Below are 25396 nucleotides of genomic sequence, written 5' to 3'. Positions count from 1 at the left end.
CATCTGTTTTAAGAAACATGTAAAATAATAGAAGAATAATATCCTTCAAATAGATACTGATTCTTCTTGCACCTAGTGAAAAGAGGATATAGACATAAGCATATCTCCCAAATACCTGGGGCTTTGGGTGTGTTAATCATCCCTGTTAGAACTCAAACACTGAAACGCAGCAGCACGCTCAGTATCTGGGCCCAGGAAGAAAAACCTCTTACGCAGTTTGAGGGGTTGAGTGTTTGCTAATTGTCACTCTCAACCAGCAGGTGTCGTTAGAGACAAGCGCATTTGCACTGGCTGCCTTCACCAAAATTCTGCGGGAATTCCTGCTGCCTCTCAAGACCCCATCCCTGGATGGAAGCTTCAGCTGGAAGAGTTACCCTACACACCTATAGTTCTCAAAATGTCTTAGAGAGGAGCATCAACTTTCAGGGGAAGGGTTCAAAAATGCAGATTCCTGGGCCCCAGCTGCAAAGATTCTGATTTGGTAGGTTTGGAGTGGGGCCCAGAGTAATTTTCATCTTAAGCACCACCTTCTTATCCTCCCTTCCACTCCCTTTGTGAAGCACTTGGAAAAACACTGATTTGCACCCACATACACTGTACAAAATCATTTCATAGCCTCAACTTAGAGACAGGCTGGAAAGGAACTCATTTGTTCATTCATTCATCAAACACCTGTTGAGTCCTTATGACCTGCCAATCACACGGTCACACAGCTTGTCTTCCTCTCTCAGGTTTGAGATCACCAACAAGAGCTCAACATAGAATCCAGTAAAGACTCAGCCTATCCTTTTTTATGTTCACACCATCAAAGAATTTGGCTTCCACCATGAGAAGGAAAAAGTCCCCTTTTCCAACAAAGAACACTACCAATGTTTACAGAAATTCTGACCATAAATTGATCCCTAATGGTTATTTTATAGGACGTAAACATTCCAACGATATAGTTAGGAAGGAATCTTGTTACCAAAATCCATTCTTTACAACACGGACAAAAATAATAAATCCATGGCTTTAAAAATACAGGCAATAATAATTAATCCATTAGTATTTGAAAATCAAAATGCTGCTTAGTGAAAGTTTCACTGCCGAGTTAACTTTGTAAGTTCAAGAGAAATAAAAGTCCTAGTAGTAATAGCAAGATAAGTTACATTACTACAATTAAAAGATAAACTAAAATTCCATTAGAAATTATGATACAGTTACATGGGGGGGGGGGGAAGCTTTCTTAGAAACTGTAATGAATATTGCATGACCCACTGTAGACTATAGCTGAAAAACACCATCTGTTGTGACCAAAACTTACTATGTCAGAGTCTACACATTTTTTTTTAAATTTCTGACCATTAGAAAAGTTTTTGTTCTAGAAAGGACTCTAAAGGTCATTGGATCCAGCCTTTCACTCCACACTCAATACTGCTTTGTAACATCTCAGCTGCAGAAGGGCACTACAGCCTCTGCACACATTCCTCTTGGGTCAAGAGGATCACTTCCTCCCTGGAGCTCCGCCCATCTTGGAATGGTTCCAGTTTTTAGGACATTCTACCTCACATCTTGCTGATAAGCAGGAAAAGCTGGTGGTTCCACAAGCAAGACTTTCCCCTCCTAGAACTGAGCAGGGTGCCTGAATTAAGACTGCATCTCAACTGCATTAACAAGAAACCTGTTCCAGTGCCTTGAACAAGGAAAGGCTTAATTCTTATGTAACAGGAAGCCCAGAAGACAACCCAAGTGAGAGAAGCTATGCAAGGATGTCCTCCAGAAACCAGGCTCCTTCTATCTTACTGTTCTACCATCTTTCACATGTAGTTTCTGTTCCCGTTTGTAGGATGACCACTGCTTCTTCAGCTTCACACCTGTGTTCCAGACAGGCCAGGGAGAGGAAAGCCAGGAGAGGTCATGACACCTGTATCCAGAAGGCAAAACCTTCTTGGATCTCCCCATTTGGCTTCAGCTTACATCTTGTTGGCCACAACTGTCACATGGCCACCTCAAACTTCACCTCAAAGTCACACGGTCACTTAGTTGGTGACCCGAACAACATCTGATATATTCATGAGGAAGAAGGCTGGGACAGATAATGGGGTGGCAAGGAGCAGTCACCACCACAGCCTGAGATTAATAACATAGGACAAATATGCCAATTGACTAATTGTCTTTCCAAACATTAGAACCCTTTAATAACTTAGGACAAGGTTATAGACACTTTTTTTTTTCTGTAACATCCCTTCAGATACGTGCATACAGTGATCATTTCATACCTTTTCCCCACCCCAAGGTGTCTCTTTTTCAAATGATGTCCTTTCCAGGCTTGTCTCTGAAAATACTCCCATTTGTTTATATTCCAGGTGTGGAATGACCTATAAAAAGTAATGCAGAGTCATCTCCTTCCTCCTGCTGTACACCATGCTATTATTAACAGAGCCTAAAATCCCTTGAATTGAAACATCCCACTGTCAACTCATATAGAGCATACCTTGAACTCAGATGATTGTGGGGAAGGAATGGGGCCAAGGCGACACACACCATGAATATCTACCCTGTGACAGGCACCCCACCATCTCCTTTATAGGACATCCATTCAGAAGACACCCGCCTCCAGGCCATACCAACCTCATTTGGCCATTGCAAGTCTGCTTTTATGGACCCAAGGAAGTTCTTTATATTCCCACAGCTAAACTCCATTCTCCATGCTGTCCGATTTTTTAGTTCATTCCTCCTGACCTCTGATTGTTACCTCCTGGACTACATATATCTTGCATTTTTAGCTCTAAGTTACCTTAAAATATATCTCTGGCATTAGTTAGGATTGTGTTCAACTGTAATGGAGAAAAAAAAAACATAAATAATAGTTGCTAATATAAGACAGAATTTATCCAAGATGTCTGGAAGTTTATAGCCCAGAGGTGACATGATGAGTCAAAGTATCAGAGATACAGGCACCTTCTATCTTCTTGTTCCATCATGCAGTCTCAAGGTCACCTTGTTGTCCAAAATGGCTGCTGAACCTCTAGCCATCACATCTGAAATCCAGCTGGCAGGGAGAGTAAATCCAGGAAGGGGCAATGACCTTTCCCTTTAAGGACATTTCCTGGTAAGTTACATGTCATTTCCATGTACATCCCATTGGCCAGAACTGAGTCACATGGTCATAACTTAGCTGCAAGGGGTTGGGAGGGGCTAAGAAATGTAGTCTTTGATCAGGATGGCTATATTTCCGATAAAAACCAGGTAACTGTTATCAGCAAAGACTGAGAAGAAAGATACTGGGAGATAACTTATAGTCTTGGCCACTCCTTCCATTCTTCAGTCACATCAGTGGTAAAAACAATAATAAGAAATAATATTTATTGACCATTTACTATAAGCCAGGCACTTCTCTATGTACTTTACAGGTAATAATCTAATCATCACAAAAATTCTCTTAAGTTGGGGACTATTATTACTATTATTACATAGGTGGAAAAACAGAGGCATAAAGAGGCTAAAGCCCAAGGTCATGTAGCTCATAAGGGATACAGGTGTGCTTGAATTGAAGCTCATACTCCTAATTAATCACTATAATGCATTGTCTTTGGGCAATGGGTGAAAGATGTAAACTTCTGTCTTATTTTAGCAACTGATATTTGGGGATTTTTGTTTTGTTTTGTTTTGTTTACTTGCATCTAGAGGCTGCCCTAGGGTTGAAATTAACTAGCAAGCCCTGGGCTTGGACTTTCAATTAATGACTATTCCACTTGTATTTCGTCTCAGGTCTACCTATCTCCTAAGAGCTTTTTCCTTTGTAATTTGGATAAAGAGGATTAGCTCCCAGATCCAGGCTTAGGCTGAAGAAAAATGGAAAATATGAGCTCAGAGAGAGGAAGGCAGGTGTGGCAGCCCACCAAATACCATCATGGCAGTGTGGAGTGCTGTATGTGGGAGAGTTCAAAGGTGTTGGGTTGTTTGTCCTTGTTGTTCAGTGTAAGAGTTCTTTATATATTCTGAATGACAGATCCTTATCAGATACATGATTCTCAAGTATTTTCTCCTATTCTCTTCCTTCTTTTTTTTTTTCTTTTTCTTTTTCTTTTTTGGCTACCTTGTGGTATATGTAAGCTCCCAAGCCAGGGATCAAATTTGAGCCAGAGCTTCAACCTATGACACAGCTGTAGTAATGCCAGATCCTTAACACTCTGTGCTGGGCCGGGGATTGAACTGGAGCCTCCAGAGACAAGCGGGATCATCAACCCACTGTGCCACAGTGGGAGTTCCCCTCTGTCTTCTCATACTTTAAAAAATAGCATCCTTTGAAGCAAAATTTTTTAACTTTGATGAAGTCCAATTTACCTATTTTTCTTTTGTTGTTTGTGTTTTGGTTTCATATCATATCCAAGAAACTACTGCCAAATACAAGATCATGAAGATTCTCCTGTTTTCTTCTAAGAGGTTTATAATCTTAGCTCTTATACTTACATCTTTGATCCATTTTAGTTAATTTTTGTATATGAGATGAGGTAGAAGTCCAGCCTCTTTTTATGCATTAACCAAGTTGTACAAGCATCAGTTATTGAAAAGACTCTTCCTTCCTCATTGAATAGTCTTGGAAATCTTGCTGAAAAGTCATTGACAACAGACATATGCTTTTTATTTCTGTACTTTTAATTCTATTGCATTGATTTCCATTTCCATTGATCTGTACATCAGTACCACATTGTTTCAATTGCCATAACTTTTGAAATCAGGACTTATTGCCATAAGTTTTGAAATCAGGAAATTGTAGCTCTCCAATTTTGTTCTTATTCATGATTATTTTGGCTATATGTGATTCCTTGCAATTCCATATGAATTTCTGAATTACCATTTCCATTTCTACAAAAAAAAAAAAAAGACCACTGGGATTTTGATAGGGATTAACGCACTAAATCTGCAGATCACTTTGGGTAGTGCTACCATCCTAATAATATTCTCTTCCAATCCACAAATGTTCATGTCTTCTTATTATGTCTTTATTCATTTCTTTCAATAGTATTTTGTAGCTTTCAATGTAAACACCTTGCACCTCCCTGGTGAAATTTACTTCTCAATATTTTATTTTTGGTACCCTTGTGAATAGAATTGTTTTCTTCATTTCCTTTTTGGATTGCTCATTGCTAGTGCACGGAAATAAACCTGATTTTTGTGTGTGTCTGTATGAGTTGTTATGATTTTTTATCTATAAGATGTCATCTGGTAAAAGAGATTTTACTTCTTTCTAGTTTGGGTGCCTTTCATTTCTTTTTCTTATCTAATTACTCTGGCTTGAGCCTTCAGTGCAATATCGAATAGAAATGGCTCGAGAGGACTGCTTGTCTTGTTATTGATCTAAGCAGGTGGGAGGAAGCTTTTGGACTTTCACAATGTTAGCTGTGGGTTTTTCCTAAACAAACACACTTTATCAAGTTGAGTAAGTAGCCCCTCGCACCCGTCACAGTGATTTTCTTTTCCTCCTGAAATGCAAAGATCATCAAGCATTTCTTTGTTAAAAATCCTGCAGTGAGTCCCCATTTTTCTCAGTATAAAATCAAGACCCTTAGTTCAGCACAAAGACTCTCAAGATCTGATACCCATTGGAGTTCCCTGGTGGCCTAGCTGTTAAGGATCTAGCATTGTTGCTGATGTGGTTTGGGTCACTGCTGTGGCATGGGTTTGATCCCTAGCCTGGGAACTTCTACATGATGTAGGCACAGCCAGGGGAAAAAAAAAAAGATCCGACACCTGTTGACTTCTCCAGTTTCATGTCCCCACACTCATTCTTCAGTACAGATTCATAGACATATCACCTCTTCACACCTGCTGTTCCCTCTGCTTGGAACACCACCTCCCTTTCTCAAAAGGCTTCTTTAAGTTATCACACACCTGTCTTCCTGCCCTCCCCACTTCAGGCAGTGTTTGTGTTACTCCTGAGTTAACTCTGTTAAAGCAGCTGGTACATACACTATATGACAATAATCTGCTTACCCCCTGCCTTCCTAAAGGGCAAAGACCAAGTCTCTCATTTCTGTATCCTTAGTGAATACAGGACTCCATGTATGTCTTTGGAATAAACAAAGGCTACATTTCTGTTTCATTCATATTTACAAACATGTCCTCTAAGTCCTAAGAAAGGCAGATCTGGATAAGGATGAGGAAACAAATTCAGTTAAAGAATCAGGAAGTTACATGCTCAGACTTTACCTGTTCAGCTCCCCCAAACCCTAATTTGAGAGTCATAGGTAGATTATTTTTTTTTCACAGTTACCTGAACAATGCATATTACCTCTATCCATCAAAGGATAAAATTCTATAAATTTTGTTGTTCTTTCGTTTTAGGTTGCTAGGAAGTTCAAAGCATTTAATGCTTCATTGTCCTGTAATCATATTAGTCCTGGAGTTTAGTATATTTGTTTCTTCCTGTTTATGTCTTTGCTTTTCATTTTAACAACCTTATTGTACACAAGCCTTTCTGGAAAAAAAGTGGAGCATAAATACGTATGTATATATGCATATTTTGTGTATATACTAAAAATACGCTGTATGTCTTTTTTGTTAGTAGAGAAGCTAACACAGATCGTTAAGTTGACAATGTAGAAAAGCAGAGTTAGAGCCACTGAGAAAACGTGTCTGTAGTTACCTTAGCCAGACAAGCCATTGTTAGGTTGGTGTCTCTTAAATGAAAATCAGAAAGCAGGTAGATTTCCTTCATCAGAGAGTGTGAAAAAAATTTGGTGGCACAGCGAAATATTTTCAGACCCTCAAAACTCTTTCCCACATGGCTCCTATCACTACAAAGATTTTGCATCTGGTGGCACTGAGAAGAAAAGGTGAACATTTCCAACATTCAGTGACTTAAGAGAATCAGAGCCTGGATGAACTTGACCATGTGGAGCAAGCCCCTATCTTTAAATGGCACAGCCCAGACTGAATGGAGGCCTCCACATTCCTTTTCTCCTCCCCTAGTCACCAGATCTGTAGGTTTTCCACTGGAATCTCCCCCTTCCCTCTTTCAAGTCTCCCACAGGCTCTTGACAACTCTGGATTTAGGTTGAAATGCCCATGTCCTCTCCAGGGTCACCTCTCACTGCCCATCCACGTGTTCTTGGCTCTGGACTTTATCTGAAGACTGCGGTTTCCTCGTGCCACTGTATGATGGCCCATGCTGCTCCTCTGGGTAGTCGTCTTTCTTCCCTCCTTCACTCTCGTCTCCTGGCTCGTTCCTGCTCATCCTTCTAGACTCAGCTCAGACAGTGTCTCCTAATAGCCCAGTGCTTCCCTGTGTGCTCCCAGCATACCCTCCCTGCTGTCCGTCTCCTTCATTAGGCTGTGAGTTACTTCAGATCAGGGAGGGAATATCTACCACTGAGTCCCCAGAAAATAAATCCTACTGACCAGAGGAGGTCTCAGGAAACGTTTGTTGAGTGGACATGGATAGGCTTAGCATACTGCTGCAGATGCGTTTAGGAAACACATCTGAAATGGGCCTCACTCATCACACTTCGCACAAAATGTGAGAGGTGGATCTCATAACTCCCACTAGTCTATCATTTTTTTTTCTCACCTGATTCTTCTAAATTTATTAAGATCTCCCCACTCCTTCCCCTGACTTTTCCCTTGTCTAACTTAAAAAAAAAAAAAAAATCAAGAGTTCCCATCGTGGCTCAGTGGTTAACGAATCCGACTAGGAACCTTGCTCAGTGGATTAAGGATCTAGTGTTGCTGTGAGCTGCGGTGTAGGTTGTAGACACAGCTTGGATCCTGTGTTGCTGTGGCTCTGGCATAGGCCAGTGGCTACAGCTCCCACTCGATCCCTAGCCTGAGAACCTCCGTGTGCTGTAGGAGCGGCCCTAGAAAAGGCAAAAAGACAAAAAAAAAAAAAAAAGTCCTTATTCCATTTGGATTTGACTTAGATTTGTTTTCACACTGAAGGTCAATTGTCCTAGACACCACTTATTAATCATTTGAGGTACAGCCTTAGTTTTTATTACATTCTTATAAATAATAGGTTTTGTTTTCTATCTATTGGCCTACTTTCACACAGCTTTAGTTACAGTCATTTTATTACACATACCTGGATATTTGCGTGGTTTTTTTCCCTTTTTTTTTCTTGTCATGACTGTTGCTTGCCGAAGTTTTCCTGGGCCAGGCATCCAACCAGAGCAGCAGCCCAAGCTGCTGCAATGACAAGGCCAGATCCTCAACCCGCTAGGAAACTCCTGGATATTCGCTTTTTAACTCAGCCATATTTTTTTTCATGTTAAAAACTACAGACATTCTCCTGTGGTGCAGTGGGTTAAGGATCCAGATGTTGTCACTGCAGCAGCTCTGGTCACTGCTGTCGCACAGGTTTGATCCCTGACCTGGGAACTTCCACATCATGGACTTGGCCAAAAAAAAAAGAAAAGAAAAGAAAAAAGAAACTATAGCAGTTACTTCAATTAAAAAAATAACTCTAGAGGGAGATTTTAAACATACAGAGAAGCAAAGAAAAAATTATATTACCCTGATGCCATATATTGCAGATAACATCATTATCATTTTGATGTAAAAATGGTGGCTTTCTTAGCTGACTTCAACTTGACCACCTTGACAGATTAACTGACATGTTCCAGTCCTCTGTAGAACGAGCTGGCTGATGTCCACAGAAGGCTGAATGGTCTGGGAGAGGGGCTTACCCACTCTCAGCATCAGTGGAATGCGCTTTTTGCCAGAGTCACACATATTTATTCCAACAGGTTATGCCAAGTGCAGTGGTTATTCAAATGGTCTGATGAAATATTATGTATATTTATAAAAACGAGTATGAAGAGAATAATTTCTATGAAAACTAAATTGTATGCTTTGGAAAGACTCTAAAGATAAGAAACTCAAACTATTACTCTTGAATTACTTGTGCATGAGACTTATAATCATTGGAAAGAAATTACAAAAATCTAGGAGTCTATACTCAGTTTACTTCATTATTGAGCATCTCTAAATCCCTTTTTTTTTTTTTTTCTTTTTTGGGCCACATCCACAGCATATGGAGGTTCTCAGGCTAGGGGTCAAATCAGAGCTGTAGCTGCTGGCCTACGCCACAGCCACAGCAATGTGGGATCCGAGCTGTGACCTACACCATTGCTCTCGGCAACACCAGATCCCAGACCCACTGAGTGAGGCCAGGGATTGAATCGGCATCCTCATGGATACTAGTTGGATTTGTCTGCTGCACCACAGTGGGAACTCCCAGAGCATGTCTAAATTCTTGATCCATTTTAGAGAAGTCAACATTTCACATTATTTCATTTTTTGGTGGTGACATTATTGGCATATTTAATGTCAAAAAAAAAAAGAAAATAAGACAACTTCAGATGACTCAGAGTCATAAATAGAACCAATGCATATGTCAAAGATTGGGCAATGATTATTTACTTGTAGTTTTAAAAAACATTTCATTTATAATGATTCTCCTCTTTAACCAAGCCTTTCAATTAACCGATCAACGACCAGTGCCTACAGAATTGGTTAAGAGCTTTAAATGACCTTCCGTCATTTAAAAATATATAAAAATATTGATTTTACATAAATGAGGTTATGCTATAAATACTGCTTTATCTCCTTGTGCATTGACTATACTATAGACATTACTCCAAGTCATTAAAGATTCCTTTTTTAATGACTGCCCAGTCCCTTCTGTAACATTTCCTTTTATTAGACATTTAAAACTACATACCATTAGTGGATACACACTACTATATACAAAATAAATACAGACTTATGGTATAGCACAGGGAACTATATTCAATATCATATATATATAAAACTGAATCACTTTGTTGTATCCTTAAAACACCATAAATTAATTTTACTTCAATTAAAAAATTTTAAACTATTAAGATGAAAAAAATAAGAACTGTGTACCTTTCTTCATTTCCTCTTTGCAGGGCTGACAGAAAACTTGGAGTTTAATCTTATGCCCTGAATCTCCTTTTCTCAATTTTCACGTGCCTATTTTTTTTTTAATTTAAATTTCTATGTTAAAATTCTTTTGGTTATAAGCTGTGAGAATCCCTTCTGGAGTAGACCAAACACAAACCCTTAATAACCTGTCTTGAAGTGTGAGGTTAGAGTATGAATTTGGTTGATTGAAAGCCGTTTTGTCTTTCCTTACTGTCACATCTCTAGTCTGACATACCTGGCTGGGATCTTTATAACTACTCAGAGAGCATTAAGTCTTGTAGCGAAATTGCTGATAAGTCCAGGAAATGGTCTAATAGCTTTGCTTTGCATCTTCTGGAATCCTAAATGTAACCTAGGCACACCTTCTAAAGTTATTTTTCTCAGGATTTGGACAGTAAGGGAGACCTACTATCAAATTAAAGGCACGAAGCATTACTTACTTTCATTGCTACTTGCCAGGACTAAAAAAAAAAAAAAAATAATGTGAAGAGACCTGGCCTCATGGGTTAGTTCCACAGCACCTGGTCAGAGATCTGAGGCCAAAGGGCCTCTTAGGACGCTGGCTTCTTTCTGAGCCACTTAACACCAGCTGAAGCTTTGAGCGCTATTTGAAGCTGAAATTTCAATCACAACTTATATATTATCCTAGAGTGTATAGGCAGTATGCCTCCTAAAAGAAACCCTCTAGATTTTTCTTTATTTTCTAAAATGTGAGGTTGAAATATAGATCATATTTTCATAGCCAAAGAGAGAGAATAGATTTCTCGGTACCTTTCAGATGTGAGGCTTTACACTGGCTTTTTAATCACTAGGTGGTCTGCAAGGACTTGTATAAATCTGCATCAGAACCACCCCCTAAAAAGAATTAACAGTCCAGATTCATTAACTTTCTTCAGTATTTCAAACACTTGGCATATTTGAGGACTTCTCACAAATCTTCCATAGCAGCTTCTTTGGGGAGGGTGGTACAGATGAACCACTAAGGCTATGATCTGGACATGACTCATATTGTTCAGGGAAAGCCATCTTTATAGCAGCCTCTTGAGAAAAATCCAAAATTACAAAACAAATTGGAGATTTATTGGTACTGTAAAAGGCCTTCCACTTAAGAACTCCTCTTCCTCAGTACTCAATATCATTTAAAAAAGGATTTGTTTTAAAGAAGATTGATTTTTCCAAATTTTAATGGGGGCAGAACAACTGCCTAAATTATGGCACACCACAGTTTCACAACCTCACCAACAGCACAGATCCAGGCTTCAAGTTATGTACAGGGCACTGCATCAAGCACAGCGAGTGCTTTCCATAGTAAACTTTACCTAACGGGTTTTCCATTCTGCCTGATGACTGAATTCAGCTGCAACCTTAGCATTTACAGGGTGACTCAGACTCCAGTGAGGAAGCCTGGCCAGTCAGTGGATGAACTTTGTACCTTGGAAATTAGATTTTCTTTAGTACATTTATGATTCATGCTTCAAGGATCCTAGAACATGCTGAGAGATGCTGGAAAGAAAAAACTGGGAAATTCTAGGGCACCCTTGCTGCAGCATACTGACCCAGTTGGAAAACAAGATGCTGCCCGTGATCACTTTCTATCGCAGAGCAGCAGAATATGCCACCCCAAAGGATAACTGCAGGAATTTAGGATGTGCCACCTCAAAAAAAACAAAAACAAACAACCCTCCCAGACCCCCGCCACCGCTTTATTACATTGATTATTTTGTACTGTAGGCTCTTGAAAAACGGCAAAGGCAGGGTGAGATATTCTCTGAACGCTCCTTATCTCCCTAGACAAATCCTGAAAAAGAACAAAAATGTCATAAATCTCCTCAGGAGTTTCATCAACCAAGGGAGATTGACTCTTATCACAGGAAAAGAGACTAGAAACCAACACCACATCCAGACACACTTTGTCACAAACTATCATGCTGCCCATCGATTCTTCTAAGGACCCATTTATCTTTTCTAAAAATCACTTGCTCTCCCCTAAGAGGCCTCCATCCTCTTTCCCCTTTCCCTATTAAGATGTCATTTATATTTGAATTCTAAGCACCTAAAGGATCATTTCCCCCTGTGTTTCTCCCACAGATACATAAGCTATACCTGTTAATAAGCATCTGTGTTTTCCACTAGTTAACCTTCTATTACAGAGTCACAGCTAAGAACTCAGAAGGGTTGGGTGTGGGGGCAGGGGAGAACGACAATTCTTTTTCCCCCCCTACACTATTCATCACCACCCTGGGCATGGGAAATTGTTACAACACAGTAGACAGTGACATTCTTTCCTATAAAATTTTATTTATTACATAAAAAATTCTATACATTTGTTAGACTAAAATACAATTTTCATTATAATTCTGGCAACTGAGTCAGTACACAGAAAACTTAGCATTAGATCAGCACTTTTTTTTTTCTAGTTCATATTTCTGCACAAGGAAAACATTTCAAAGCTCCATTTCATATAGGCTCATTGTACTCTGACGTCGGATGGTATTCCATCCAATTCAGAGCTCTTGGAAGTTAATTTCCCAGCAAGACTTGATAACTCCAGAAAGTTAATTGCTTAATACACATATTTTTAAAGTCCTCTGAGAGAATAACACTCTGTAAAGTCTGTACTGTGTCAATGACAGTCACAAATACTACATACAGGGCTACGACCGTGTCTGTGGGGCATGTTCAAGCACCTACATGTTTGTTTCCCCACCTGAACACAGTGTAGTGACACTGTAACAAGGAAAAACTGAAAAATCATGCTAAGATAGAAGATCCCAAAGCAGGGAATTCATGGAAGGCTCAACTGTGATCCTACAGTTCCTAATGGACAAAGACAGGGACCAGTATAAAATTCATTTTGACACTATGAAATAGGATGCAAATGGCAAAACAAAACAAAAACAAAGACAAAAAAGGCATCAGATTGAGAAATATGCGGCACCACAACATACTTCTCATGCCGGATTATACAGCAGTGAGAAGTTGAAACACACTGATGGGTTTTTCTCTTCCTATCACCCCGTACACTGGGCTGGATCTGACCTTGGATGTAAGGCTCAGAGCCTGAGAGATGAATAGCAGGTCCCTTTGCATTGACTGACCTTTGAAACTTGGCTGCTTTATTCTATCTAGGAGCCTATTCTGAACTTAGTTCAGAAAGGCTGTGCCAAAAAATAAAGTTGGACCTTTGGTCTTCAGAAGATATGCTCTTGTCTTTGGTTGTTTTCCCAGAGCCCCTGTCATTTTGTTAGGTGCCCTCCAGGCTTTTCTCCCCCCTTCTTGTTGTAACAAATCAAATCAGCTAACAACCCACTGAATTTCCTCCACTGGGTACAAGACCTATTAGAATCTGATCTATTGCATTCAATGGTCAAGAATGTTCTGAGACAGTATAGCTGAAATGTTGTTATGGAGCCCCCAGTACCCTTTTCTAGGATGGAAGAAATCAAGAGAACCTCAAAAGCAACATAATCTAATAGCACTAAGGCAACAGAGTAGAAGAAAAGTAGCTTCCCTGCTGTGATATTTGGAAACCAAAACTAGCCAAAACCAGAGGGCCAAAAAGAAGTTCTGAGAACATATTACTAGAACCCAGAGAATGCAAGAAATTTACTCAATAGTCTCTGTATCAAATCATCAGTCCCAAGGCTGTCCTATTATTGTTTCAGCCTGGTGAAGTACCTAATACAATTTTTTGAAAAAAAAAAAAAAAAAATCCCGACCTAAATGATCACCATGGTAAATGAAGGAGGTGATCACATTTTCGGGGGGCGGGGGGCAGGATGGTCCTCAGGATGCTGGCAGGAAGTTCATTCCAGTCCTGGGCCCATTTATTTCTCAAGACTTCCTCTCAATGCTTACTTTACTCATGCGGAATGATTTAACACATATTCCTCAAAAAATAACAAATTCCAACTAATTTCCCAGCTGATGGGGTGGTTGGATCAGATTCATGTGTCAAAGGCAGGACATTCCCTTGAGGGCATACACTTTTATAACAAAAAACATTATCACAGGTAGATACTCACACAACACTGTAAGTCAACTATAACCCCCCCCCCCCAATTTTTTTTTTTTCAATGTAGATACTTACACTGGAATTACTCTTTCCCACCCAATATGGGAACCCACCCTGTGGTCTCTCCCTTTGCCATTGTGGAAGGTTCAATCAGGCTTTTCTGGGGGTGTGGGGTGGGGAAGGGAGCTGATTTTTCTTTCTACTTTCTTCACCAGCCAAATATGGCATCTCTACTGCTTTCTTCAGCTTGAAAATGTAGGTAGTCATTTGATGCCTGATTATAAGTCATGGCCCACTGGAATCAAACCTTAGAACAACTTCAAATTCTTTGAGAATGTTTGCCTACTTTTTCAAGGGCCCAGAGGACCCTCCGTATAGTTGCAGCACCCTTACCTAATAGTAAGGTATAAATGTGAAGAAATCCACATGCTCCCTATAGAAGGAAGGTGAGGTGAATGTGGGAAGAGGATGCACAGTCACACTGGCAGTGGTCCAAGGCTGCTCTCATGGTAACTGGAAAACACTCAAAACAACAAGAAACACCTGCTGATTTATGCAGGGAGAAGAACAACTTTTGAATCCCACCCTCACCCCCAGCATCTGCTCCTTCAACTTTCCACTCAGTTTTTGTCAACTATGGACTAAACTGAGTTTGCTGATTTGCCATCATCTTGAAATGTTCCTGGTCATGCTGACTGATAAATTTTTAGATGGTAACCTACTGATGACACCATGCCACAGACATCATTACCTGAGTGACAGTAATAAAGGATCAAGTGTTTTTGATAGATGGATAATTACAGGGATTCCCTATTCATTTCTTCTTGGATTTTCTTGTTCCTTGTAAATAATTTGGTGCCTTGACAAAAATGTATCCCTGGACACACACATCCTCACACCTCCAAGGAAAGAAATGTTATCGTCTTGAAGATTCAGTGTTGACTGTCCTGTTTTTCATTCAGATTACTGTGGTTTCTTCTTCTTCTTCTTTTTTTTTTTAGTCTTTTTGCCTTTTCTGGGGCCACTCTCACGGCATATGGAGGTTCCCAGGCTAGGGGTCTAATCGGACCTGCAGCCATTGGCCTACACCACAGCCACAGCAACACGGGATCCAAGCCGCATCTGTGACTTACACACCACAGCTCATGGCAACGCTGGATCCCTAACCCACTGAGCAAGGCCAGGTATCGAACCCGCAACCTCATGGTTTCTAGTTGGATTCGTTAACCACTGAGCCACGATGGGAACTCCAGATTACTGTGGTTTCTATTTTCCACGCTGGTATTAAATTGAAGTTGTCAAGTTTTGAAAAATGATTCTAGGTCTAAAGTTGGCAAGTATCATCTGAAAAGTATCTTCAATGGAGGCCTAAGCATGACTTCATTTCCAAATACACTATCAAACCAGATTTAGAGCAGCCTGAGTGGTGATCATTAGGCCCCATGGGGGATGGGGTTGGAGGCTGGCAGTCCAAGGGCCTTGAAATTCTACTGTTATTTTAAATTTTCATAGATAGGTTATGTGGTATAGAGAGAAAGATAGTTCACTGCTTTCATTAGTTTCTCAAATGGGCCCTTGTTGCCCTTAAAAGATTAAGAACCTGCTTTTGAATATCAAATATTAAACTCAGGTTTTAGCAAATAAAAGTGAAAGATTTCTAAAACATTTGGAAATTAGGACATTTTCATGCTCAGCTAGATCTTGACTAGACCATAGGTAACCTAGAAGTTTTATTATTCTGAATTTCCTGGTCTATGATGTTTAGTCCAGGTCTAGATTTCTTCAGGAAATCACTTAGGTTGTAAGACTGAGTATCAAAACAGAATAAAATAGCTTAATATTTGGGTCCCTACCAATTTCATGTCTTGCACAAGTTTATTAATGAATTCCTTTAGAAAATATCAAACTTAAATCCTGCTCACTTAATTTAGAAAAGTGAGAGCTGTTCATGTTGATATTGAAATGAAAAGCATCATTTGTCTTTTTTTACACATATAAAAATCAAGAAGATGAAGAGTATTTCCACAGAAAAGAAAGGTTTTCTACAGGAATTCTCAAGTTTAAAAAACCTAGCATTGATGTTTTTATAAGAAAGACATTTTCAAAGATTTAAAACTTGGATTAAAATTTCACTCAAGTTAAAACTTGGAGAATAAGAATTTGGCTCAAATTTATGAAATGTGAATGGGGGAAAGGGCGCTATTCAAAAATTTTAGGTGTATACGACATGTTTAATTTTTAATTTTGTTTTTTGTAAGTTTGCTAGTTTTATATTTTCTCTTGGCACATTCAAGGGCCCAGCTTTTTCACAGTTTGGGCTATGTGCCATTAAAAAGATGAGCTAATTCTGAAAGTAGCTACTGTATATGAAGACTGCGTATTTTTCAAATGGACCAACATGTATTACTTAGTACATAAAGATGCATGAATATGTATTTAAAGCAAAAGTCATTCTACATTGTGAATATACAAAGCTCTGCTTTATGCATTTACTTATGAACCCACAATTTTCCAGTATATATTCACAGACCACATCTAACAACTCTAGGCAAGCCATTATAGTGCACTTTTATCTATCAGATGAAACACATGAAAAGAATACAGAAATCAAGTGTCAGGTGCACTGATAAGCCTCCAGACTCTGAGGACTTTTTTTTTTTTTTAAGTAGTGGTCAAAAAGCAGCACAGGACTTATTGAGAGGAAAGTGTACAAAGACCTTTCTGAAAGAAACATCTCAGAAACTATGTTAAGGCTACTGGAAACTCCAAAAATTCAACTGAGGTTACTGATCAAAAATAAAATAGGAAATTCCTTTACGGTGCAGCGAAATAAGGATCCTGCATAGCCACAGCTATGGCATAGGTCACAAGTATGGCACGGGTTCAATCCCTGGCCTGGGAAACTTCCACATGCCACAGGTGCAGCCTAAATAAATAAATAAAACAAAATGTTCAGGTTACCATAACTGGCAGCTCTAGTTTTGGAACTGACCCCAGAATTCTACTTTGAAAGCCGGGGGACCTCTTGAGATGGCCTTTATTAGCTAAAAGTGGTGCATGGTGGAAATAGTTGGGGTCTTGGGCACACTAATATGGCTTCACTAATATTGGGGGTCTGTCATTTCCACAGCTGTTTCAAGGAAGAGGGTGGGAGGAGCACTACTCTGGTTTCAAGCAGCTCAAGACCATGATAATGGAAGGAGTTCTCTCTGCACTACTTCCTACCAGGATGAAATCTTGAAGCTGAACCGGGAAGACAAGGGGGCCCTTAGCAGACACCCAGGTCAGTGGTATTGGGCTGAATGCCCTTTACTGAGAAAAAGAATAAACAAGAGTAAGGAAGCATCTCTACAAAGGAAAAACTTATTTCTGGCATACCATTTAAATAGACTCTGTGAGTATCCCCATCCTTAACCACTGTGGAAGAAGTTTAGGGACCAACATATAGTTAAGATACTTAAATTACAGTAACTTAGGAATTAATTATGCTATAGGATAGGATAAAACCCTTAAACATTAAACACTGCATTAAATGGTTTAAAGGAAAAACTTGCCTTGAGCTGTGCTCATCTGTGCAAGGATTATACAATCTCAGCGCTCTAGCTAAATTCCTAATGTTTACCTAACACACTGGTGAGCCGCCCATAGATGATGGGTCTCTTGGATTTATACTGAAATAGAATCTTTTGCCTTCCATATCACACACGGCAGAGCTTACTCTTGTGGCAGGAACCTAGAAAGTCTAAATCGGGCAACAGAGCTTGAATTTTCTTGTGGCAACCACCATCAGATCCTCTGCTCACTGTGGTCATCATGTACCGTAGAGGGCGCTTACTGTAACTCTGGAGACAGGAGTTCTGAACACAGTTTTGAAGATCCACCACAGAAAAAAACAAAAACCACAACATAGAGTCAATGGTTTATAAGAGTATTCAGGTAACCTCATTTCACAGATGATTTCTGTTCTTCATCTAGTCTTCTCACTTGGGCAGAGATGGAGGCAGTGAGCGAAGAGCAATAAGGCAGCCCAGAGCTAGCTGACGAATGACTCGCGATGAATGAAAGTGGCAGCAAGACCAGCTGAACATAACCTCAAAAACATTCGAATATTGCTGAAAGGCCTCTGTGAGCCTCTCTAAGATGAATCAAGGAATGAAGCTCATGAAAGAGTGATATTCCATAAACCAAATATCTCTCTGTGTGTGCCTGTGTGATATATATGCACATCTGCATATAGCCACCTCCAAGGCACACACATTTACTTAGCGGAAACAGCTGGCAATTAATTTGGAACTCAGATGACATGGTTACACATAGACCAACATTTCTAAACACAACGTTAGTAAAACAAAATTTATTTGTAAAACAGGACCTGTTATATAAAATGGCACACAATCAAGTTATACAAAAATACAAAATTTCTTTCGGATTACAGTTCTAGTTGCAAATGATAATTAGAAAGCATTCCTGGTGGTTTCCAAATAGCTGAGATTGCAAGCATATGGAACAGGGAGCGGCAAGAGTCCGTGGTGCTGGGATGTCCAAGTGAGTAGAACCTAATTTCCAAATTCAAGACTTCCATCAGGTCACTTTGGAGGAATACCTCCCAAAAGAACTAGCTCCCGGAATGTCTTCTCTTTTGATACCCATCTTCCAGACTTTTGCCAACCCTAAATTTAGTTCCCAATGTCTCTTGGGATGTCCAAAATCTGTGTGGCTATGAAATCGAAGGTATTCTGAATTTTCTTACATGATTTGCTCTCTCACCTATTTGGACAATTGTTAGTTAACATAATTATATTTATGCCATCTCAAGCGATTTAAAAGTGATACTGTTTAGAACATCAGATGTTAGATGTTAACTTCTGGAGAATTATTGTTTCAAAACAGCTACTCTTACAATGTTGTTTTCTGAGATCTTGCCAAGACATGAGCTCTTATTTATTTCTTAAAAAAAAAAAAAAATCCAGACTCTTATTGCAAATATTCTGAAAAATCAGAAATATTACATGAGCTTTGAAAAGAAACCAAGGCATTTAGCAAATTTTAGCCTAGCTAAAGAACACGGATACTTAAAAAAAAATACAATTTACCTTTTGCAGCAATTTAAAGGTCCAACCCTTTGAAAGGAAGCACATTAGCAAACAGCTGCTTATTAAGCCCTAGTGACATTAACTGTATGCATTTCCATAATGCCGGTCTAATTCACTGTCTAATTCTGGTAGGAGGCAATGCTTTCTTTCAAAAGATTGTCCTTCCATGGAATGATAAAATGCTGAGGCTTTTTTTTTTTTTTTGTACAGAGCCTGTATTTAGTGCAATAAGTTTAAAAAATCTGCTCTGAAATATTTACTTTACATTAACAAAAATAGCTTTTTTTAAAAAAATTGTAACAAAAAGGAGTTATCGCATAAACAGATCATGAATTATTCTTAGCAAATTACACTTTTTTTTTCTTAAAGCATTCACCATTACAATAAGCAGAACAATGGAATATTAGCCATTCATATCTGGTAAGCTTCAGGAATTAAAAAACCCCCCAAAACCCAAAACCCAGCCCTAAAGACAAAGAACGTTCAACACTTGAGGATTGAAACACTAACCAATTCTTCAGTTAAACACTGTAGGATTCTGGATACGAAATGAATTGCCAAGGAGAGGAGCACCTGCCAGTATGTTTTCAGATTTTATAGCAAGCGTTTGAATAAAATGGCCATGTAGCCCTAAGCCACTGAAGTTCCCATGAAGCAGAAGCCCAAGCACCGGAATTTTCAATGCTGTGTGTTCCATGTTTCTCTCCCTTTTTACTTCCTCCCAGCATTACTTAGTCTACAAACCAATACACAGAAACTTAAAGGCTAAACTCGCTGGGTGCCCCAGCCTCCTTTCAAATCAGGCACACAAATGTGTGAAGGATGCTACTAACATCAAAAATGAAAGAAAGACAAAATATAAGAAAAAAGTTTGCATAAGAAAGATTATCTACCCTTTTCTTTTTTACCTACTTTCTTATAGAAGCATTAGGGTAAACTACAAATACCTGAGGAGTTGGTTACTTTTTAATGTTGGCTGACAGATGCATGAGCTATTATGAAAATTCCCACATTGGGTCCACTTGTATGTTTTTAAAAGGAAAATGACATGGCTTCTTTGATTGGGGAAAACTGACTGGAGTAATTCCTTATTTCCCTGAAAGCATATGCCTAGTCTCATCCCGCTAGGACTTATGCATCAGTAAAATAAGGTCTTGATTTTATGCACACATCAGGGAAATCACCCCTGAATAAACTTTAGACAGAGATTTCGGTACAATAATTTTACCTAATTTAAATAACTAAAGTTAAAATCTCCTCTAAGTTATTAAAAATGTTAATCATATATGAATTTAACATTTCCATTAAGACAATTACAATTGAAAACATTAAATGACGGCAGTTGCCTTGTAAAAGCCACCCGTATGAAAGGAGTACATGTTTGACAAAAATAAGCATAAAAAAGGTATTAAATCCCTGTTCCTTTTCTCTGATTTTGGCTGATTATGTGTGTGTGTGTATATACATATACATATATATACACACATACATATACATATATACACACACCCACACACACAAATACATAGTTATGTGTATATATTGTTTTGGAATGTCAATGGGTTCCATAACGGTCGGCTAGGTTCAAGCAGAACTTGCTCCCGAAGCCTAGAAAACAAAGTCATACAGAGTATCATCTTAGACAATTTCCATTAAAAGGAAGATCATGAATGATGTTACAAATACACAGATAGTCACAAACAGAAATGAAGCAAAATGGATTGAGAATCTTTCTCCCCAAACCTGTATTCCCGGGGCTGAAATTCCCATGACTGTTCAAAGTCACACTTTCTTCTGGGTTATCTTTGAGATATGCTGAGAATATGTCTCTAGAGTATGTTGCTACAGTGCCCAGGTTTTTCCTTCCTTTTCTCTGTAAGTTTTTCCTGTATGATAGCAACCTGATGGCCAGAATGTCTCTTTCTTAAACCTCTACATCACCGTGGGTAAATTTTTCTCAAATAGCTTTGAGATGTACAGAAAGACCTCACAAATCTTCAAAGTTTCCTTAACTAGTGAGGCTCTCTCAAAAAATGTCTAAAAGGGAAACTGGAAGTAACTATATTTAGTTCAATGATCCCTTGTCAAAGGAAAATTTTAAAACCTTAGTTTTCTGAAGGTGATTTTACAGGCTAAAAATAAACCCTGTATTAAAATATCCCATTAAGGAGAAAGACTGAACTTAAAATAGCAGTGTTTCTACAGACACAGCCAAATAGTTACAATGCTCTGCTAACAGAACTCTCTTCTAAGGGAATAACAGGTAAATCAAACCAAGCAAATACAAATAATTTTAAATTCTACCAACCCCCAAACTTCAGGAGGGAATTTCTTAGGGACATATACAAGAAGGTGACGGCAGTAGAGGTCAACTCTTATCATGCATATTGAGAAAGAGAGATAAGAATGAGAGTAATGGAGGGCTTAAAAAGTTTAACTACCCTGTGAGGAACATTTCACACTTTGCTCATGGAGCATTTCTGAACCACTTAAAACATCATTCTTAGAGACCAAATGCTAGGAAGGTTCAAAGCACCAGAAGAACAATGCACAGAAGAGATGTATTTTGGGAGACAGCAGAGGGCTTTGACATTAATTAAGCAATGAACTGGTGAACAACATAAAATAAAAGCAAAAGTGGAATAAAGATTATAATGCATTATTTGAGTTAAAGGGACGTTAATTTAAAACTAAAAGTAATATGGGGGGAACACTTTCTACATTTTTGGCCTCTGGTAGCATGGCACAATAACCTAGGCAATTCTCATAGTATTAATACCTGTGAATTAGGGTTTTAGGTAAGAGAAAGTATATTTGTATTTTGGTTTACCAGAATTCAGCTATCTTTCCTTTAAGAATAATACAGAAATAGATGGCCATTCATGATCAAAGTAGCTAGTTCTAAACCTTCCAAAATTTCTCCCTGCCTTTAAATGCTTATTACTGAAAAAGGGATTTCATAGAAACTACAACCACTGAAAAGACAGAAAAGGGGGAAAGGATGGTTTACATTTTAAGGCTTTATATGTCTTTTAAAGTTATAGGTTTAGAACCTTATGTTCTGAACAATTGGGAAAACAAAGCATTGACAAAAAGAAAGCTTTCCTCCTTTTTCCAGACCACTTCTGTTTTGGCAGAATCTTCACTATCATCCCCTCGGCCTCTGAGAAGTAAGAGGGATGCAGTAAGAAGCGGGAGGAGATGAGGAACCTGACTGGAGAATCTGGGGATCAGTGCCCCTTTCCCACTCAATCCAGTTCTGGCTGATGCACACTTAAAACTAAGAGTTACATAGCCGTTCTATATCCTTTCACCTATGATTAGAGTGACCTGTGCCCTGGGAATAGAAACAATGACATCTGGATTTTATCATCATCAATGCTATTAAGAGTTAATACCAAAATAGGCACTGGATGGGGTTACAGGGAAGAGTTTATATCTAAACATTTGGTTGGGGCTCTAATGTAAGCTGAATATACAATTATTTTGCATATGCATAAGTGTGCCCTACCCCTTGCCAATTGAACCCATTTCCTTTATTCTTAAACACTTAAATGGGCTTGTTTTATACTATAGCTTTCTTAATTTGGAATTTTATAAATCAAACCATTTATTAATGTATAAAGAAGAAAAGAGAGTCCTCACCTCACCTTTTTTTGGACATGATACGCAATTAGAAGTGACATTTTAAATTAACTATTTAAGGATGTAAGCAATTATATAACATTTTGAAATAAACATGCTATTTAAGAACAATACATTTATAACATAGCAGTAATTAGACGAATATAACTAAAGACATCTGTTGTTACACAGCAGTAAGACTATCTATAGAAAAAGCTACTCAGGATTCTCTTAACACTGATTAACTTTAAGTTTCTTTCTCAAATGAAAGTAGAGTGATTTATATATATCACTGACCAGAGACGGTTTATCTTTCTCACAATTAAGCAGAGGCTGGAGAAGACCAGATTGTCTTATTGAGTGGGAATGTGGGTGTTGATGGAAATAGCCTTGTTTGCTACAGAAAAATAGCTTAAGAAACAAAAGTACAATCCAGGCAACAGAAGAAAGTCAGCAAAAGGGGAAAGACAGCCACATAAACAAATCAATATTTAAAAAAGAGGGAATGTGAATTTCAGTAAGTTGAAAGGAATTGCTATCATCACTTCTTAAAATGACAAGTATCAAACTGTCAGTTCAAGTGCACAACCAAATGCTCAGTCCATGAAAACTAAACACTGACAGTTAAAAGGGAAAAAATAGAAACAGCTTTACCTCAGGGACAAAAATATCCCCTACCCCGCCATGAACACTGTTCCTTTCAGCTTACTTTTACAGAAGGTGGTCTCAGCTGTGACAAGAATTCTGCCATCCAAGTGATGGGTAAACACACAAACAGAAAGAGCAGCACATCCTGAGTGATACACGTCACAAAAGCTTCTCCTGAAGAAGTGCAGTCAGTGAAGAGAGAGAGAGAGAGGAAGTGAAAGTGAAATTCTTGGAGGGAAGCCACCTCCTCATCTCCACCTACCATCGGTTTTAGCTCTCGGGCATCAGCTACGCCTCCCTTACCAGCTTCTTTCATTGCTTTCCTACTGTTTTCCACAAACTCCTGCAAAGAAGAGACAGAATTACATAAATTCTTGGGTCCTTTCAGGCTTCAGTGGATAGATGATTTCTAAAGAATATTTACATTTTTGGCTCAATAACAGTAAATAGATGGCTTAACATAATAATAAATAATAGTTGGCAACACACATAAGAGCAGCTAAATTTGGAAGGATGGACTGCAACCTGTTGATATAAAATCTTTTTTCCACCATTCCTTGTGACAATTCCACTTGAGCTCAAAGTGACAATGTTAATTTTATCTGAAAGAGAAAGTACCTTTCATTTGTTTTATTTTAAAATAATATTTTCCCACACTTAGAATATTGCTTTATTTGTTGTTTTACTTTTCCATATCAAACTTAAATGGACATTTAAACATTTTACTCTATAAACCTCCTCTTTAAAATAACCCTGGAGGGAGTTCCTTGGTTGCTCAGTGGGTTAAAGATCCAGCATTGAATCCTGGTTCAATCTCTGGCCTGGAAACTTTCACATGCCATGGGTGCAGCCAAAAAATAAGTGAAAATTTAAAAAAATAAAATAAAATAACCCTGGAAGGTAAAAGAAAGCATTGATACTACTGATCGTAATAAACTGTTTTTACCAAACCATAAATAAGCTACTGTGTAAAAAAAAAAAAAAAAGAAAAAGAAAAAAAAAGTCTATCTGGCCTTGAAATTACTTCATAAAATAGGAAGACACGGAGTAACAATCAGAACCAGTGGTCAGAAGTAGTTAAACAGGATGATACCCTGAAGGAAACATTTCTATCCTGTCAAAATTAATGGAGCACTTCCCCATTCAATATCCTCATCATTCTTATAGAGAAAACTAAAATAAGAAAAACTGTATTTTTTACTCTACTTTTCATCAATGGTTGAAAAAACAAAAACACTCCTCGTCAATGCCTTAATCACAAAAGAGATGCAATACTCATGAGTCAAATTCCATTACAAAAATAACCAGTTAGGGAGTTCCTGTCATGGCTCAGTGGTTAATGAATCCGACTAGGAACCATGAGGTTAAGAGTTCGATCCCTGGCCTTGCTCAGTGGGTTAAGGATCCGGCGTTACCGTGAGCTGTGGTGTAGGTAGGTTGCAGACATGGTTTGGATCCTAAGTTGCTGTGGCTCTGGTGTAGGCTGGAGGCTACAGGCTCCTGTGGTGTAGGTAGGTTGCAGACATGGTTTGGATCCTAAGTTGCTGTGGCTCTGGTGTAGGCTGGAGGCTACAGACCCCTAGCCTGGGAACCTCCATACACTGCGGGAGCGGCCCAAGGAATGGCAAAAAGACAAAAAAAAAAAGAAAAAGAAAGGAAAATAACCAGTGAGGAGTTCCTGTAGTGGCTCAGCAGAAACGAATCTGATTAGTATCCATGAGGACGCAGGTTCGATCCTGGCCTTGCTCAGTGGGTTAAGGATCTGGCGTTGCTGTGGCTGTGGTGTAGGCAGGTGGCTATAGCTCTGATTGGACCCCTAGCCTGGGAACTTCCATATGTTGCAGGTGTGGCCCTAAAAAGGCAAAAGACAAAAAAAAGAAAATAACCAGTTAGGATTATCATTGAGACGTTATGAAAATGTCCAAAATTTAGTTGGTGATGTTCTTAGTAAAAAATACAGTAAGTACCAACTAGGTCAGTTAAATCATTTGGAATTTTTGAGAGTGAAAAAAAAGCATCTAGATTATTTATTAATATATTTATTTTAGACTTAATAGAATAAAACATGTTCCTGGAAGATGGTTTG

General features: G+C 38.7%; 1 protein-coding gene across 3 annotated transcripts in view; it reads right to left on the bottom strand.

Moving 5' to 3' along the window:
* SLC44A1 (solute carrier family 44 member 1) overlaps positions 1-25396 on the bottom strand; it is a 210861-nt gene that overhangs the window by 26825 nt on the left and 158640 nt on the right. The window contains exons 15-16 of one of the 3 annotated variants that reach the window (XM_047768088.1): positions 23573-23653; positions 18285-20646 (exon numbers count right to left, since the gene is read on the bottom strand). In XM_047768088.1, the coding sequence (XP_047624044.1) occupies positions 20623-20646; positions 23573-23653 (105 nt within the window). In that variant the 3' untranslated portion in view covers positions 18285-20622. Of the gene's footprint in view, positions 1-18284; positions 20647-23290; positions 23654-25396 lie in introns of those variants that run through there. The other 2 variants (XM_047768089.1, XM_047768087.1) reach the window with 2 other exon arrangements.

Source organism: Phacochoerus africanus, chromosome 2 (assembly GCF_016906955.1).
Source record: "Phacochoerus africanus isolate WHEZ1 chromosome 2, ROS_Pafr_v1, whole genome shotgun sequence".
NCBI classification, from domain to species: Eukaryota; Metazoa; Chordata; class Mammalia; order Artiodactyla; family Suidae; genus Phacochoerus; species Phacochoerus africanus.
Note: the sequence above shows the minus strand (reverse complement) of the source record. Positions and strands in the feature narration are given on the sequence as shown.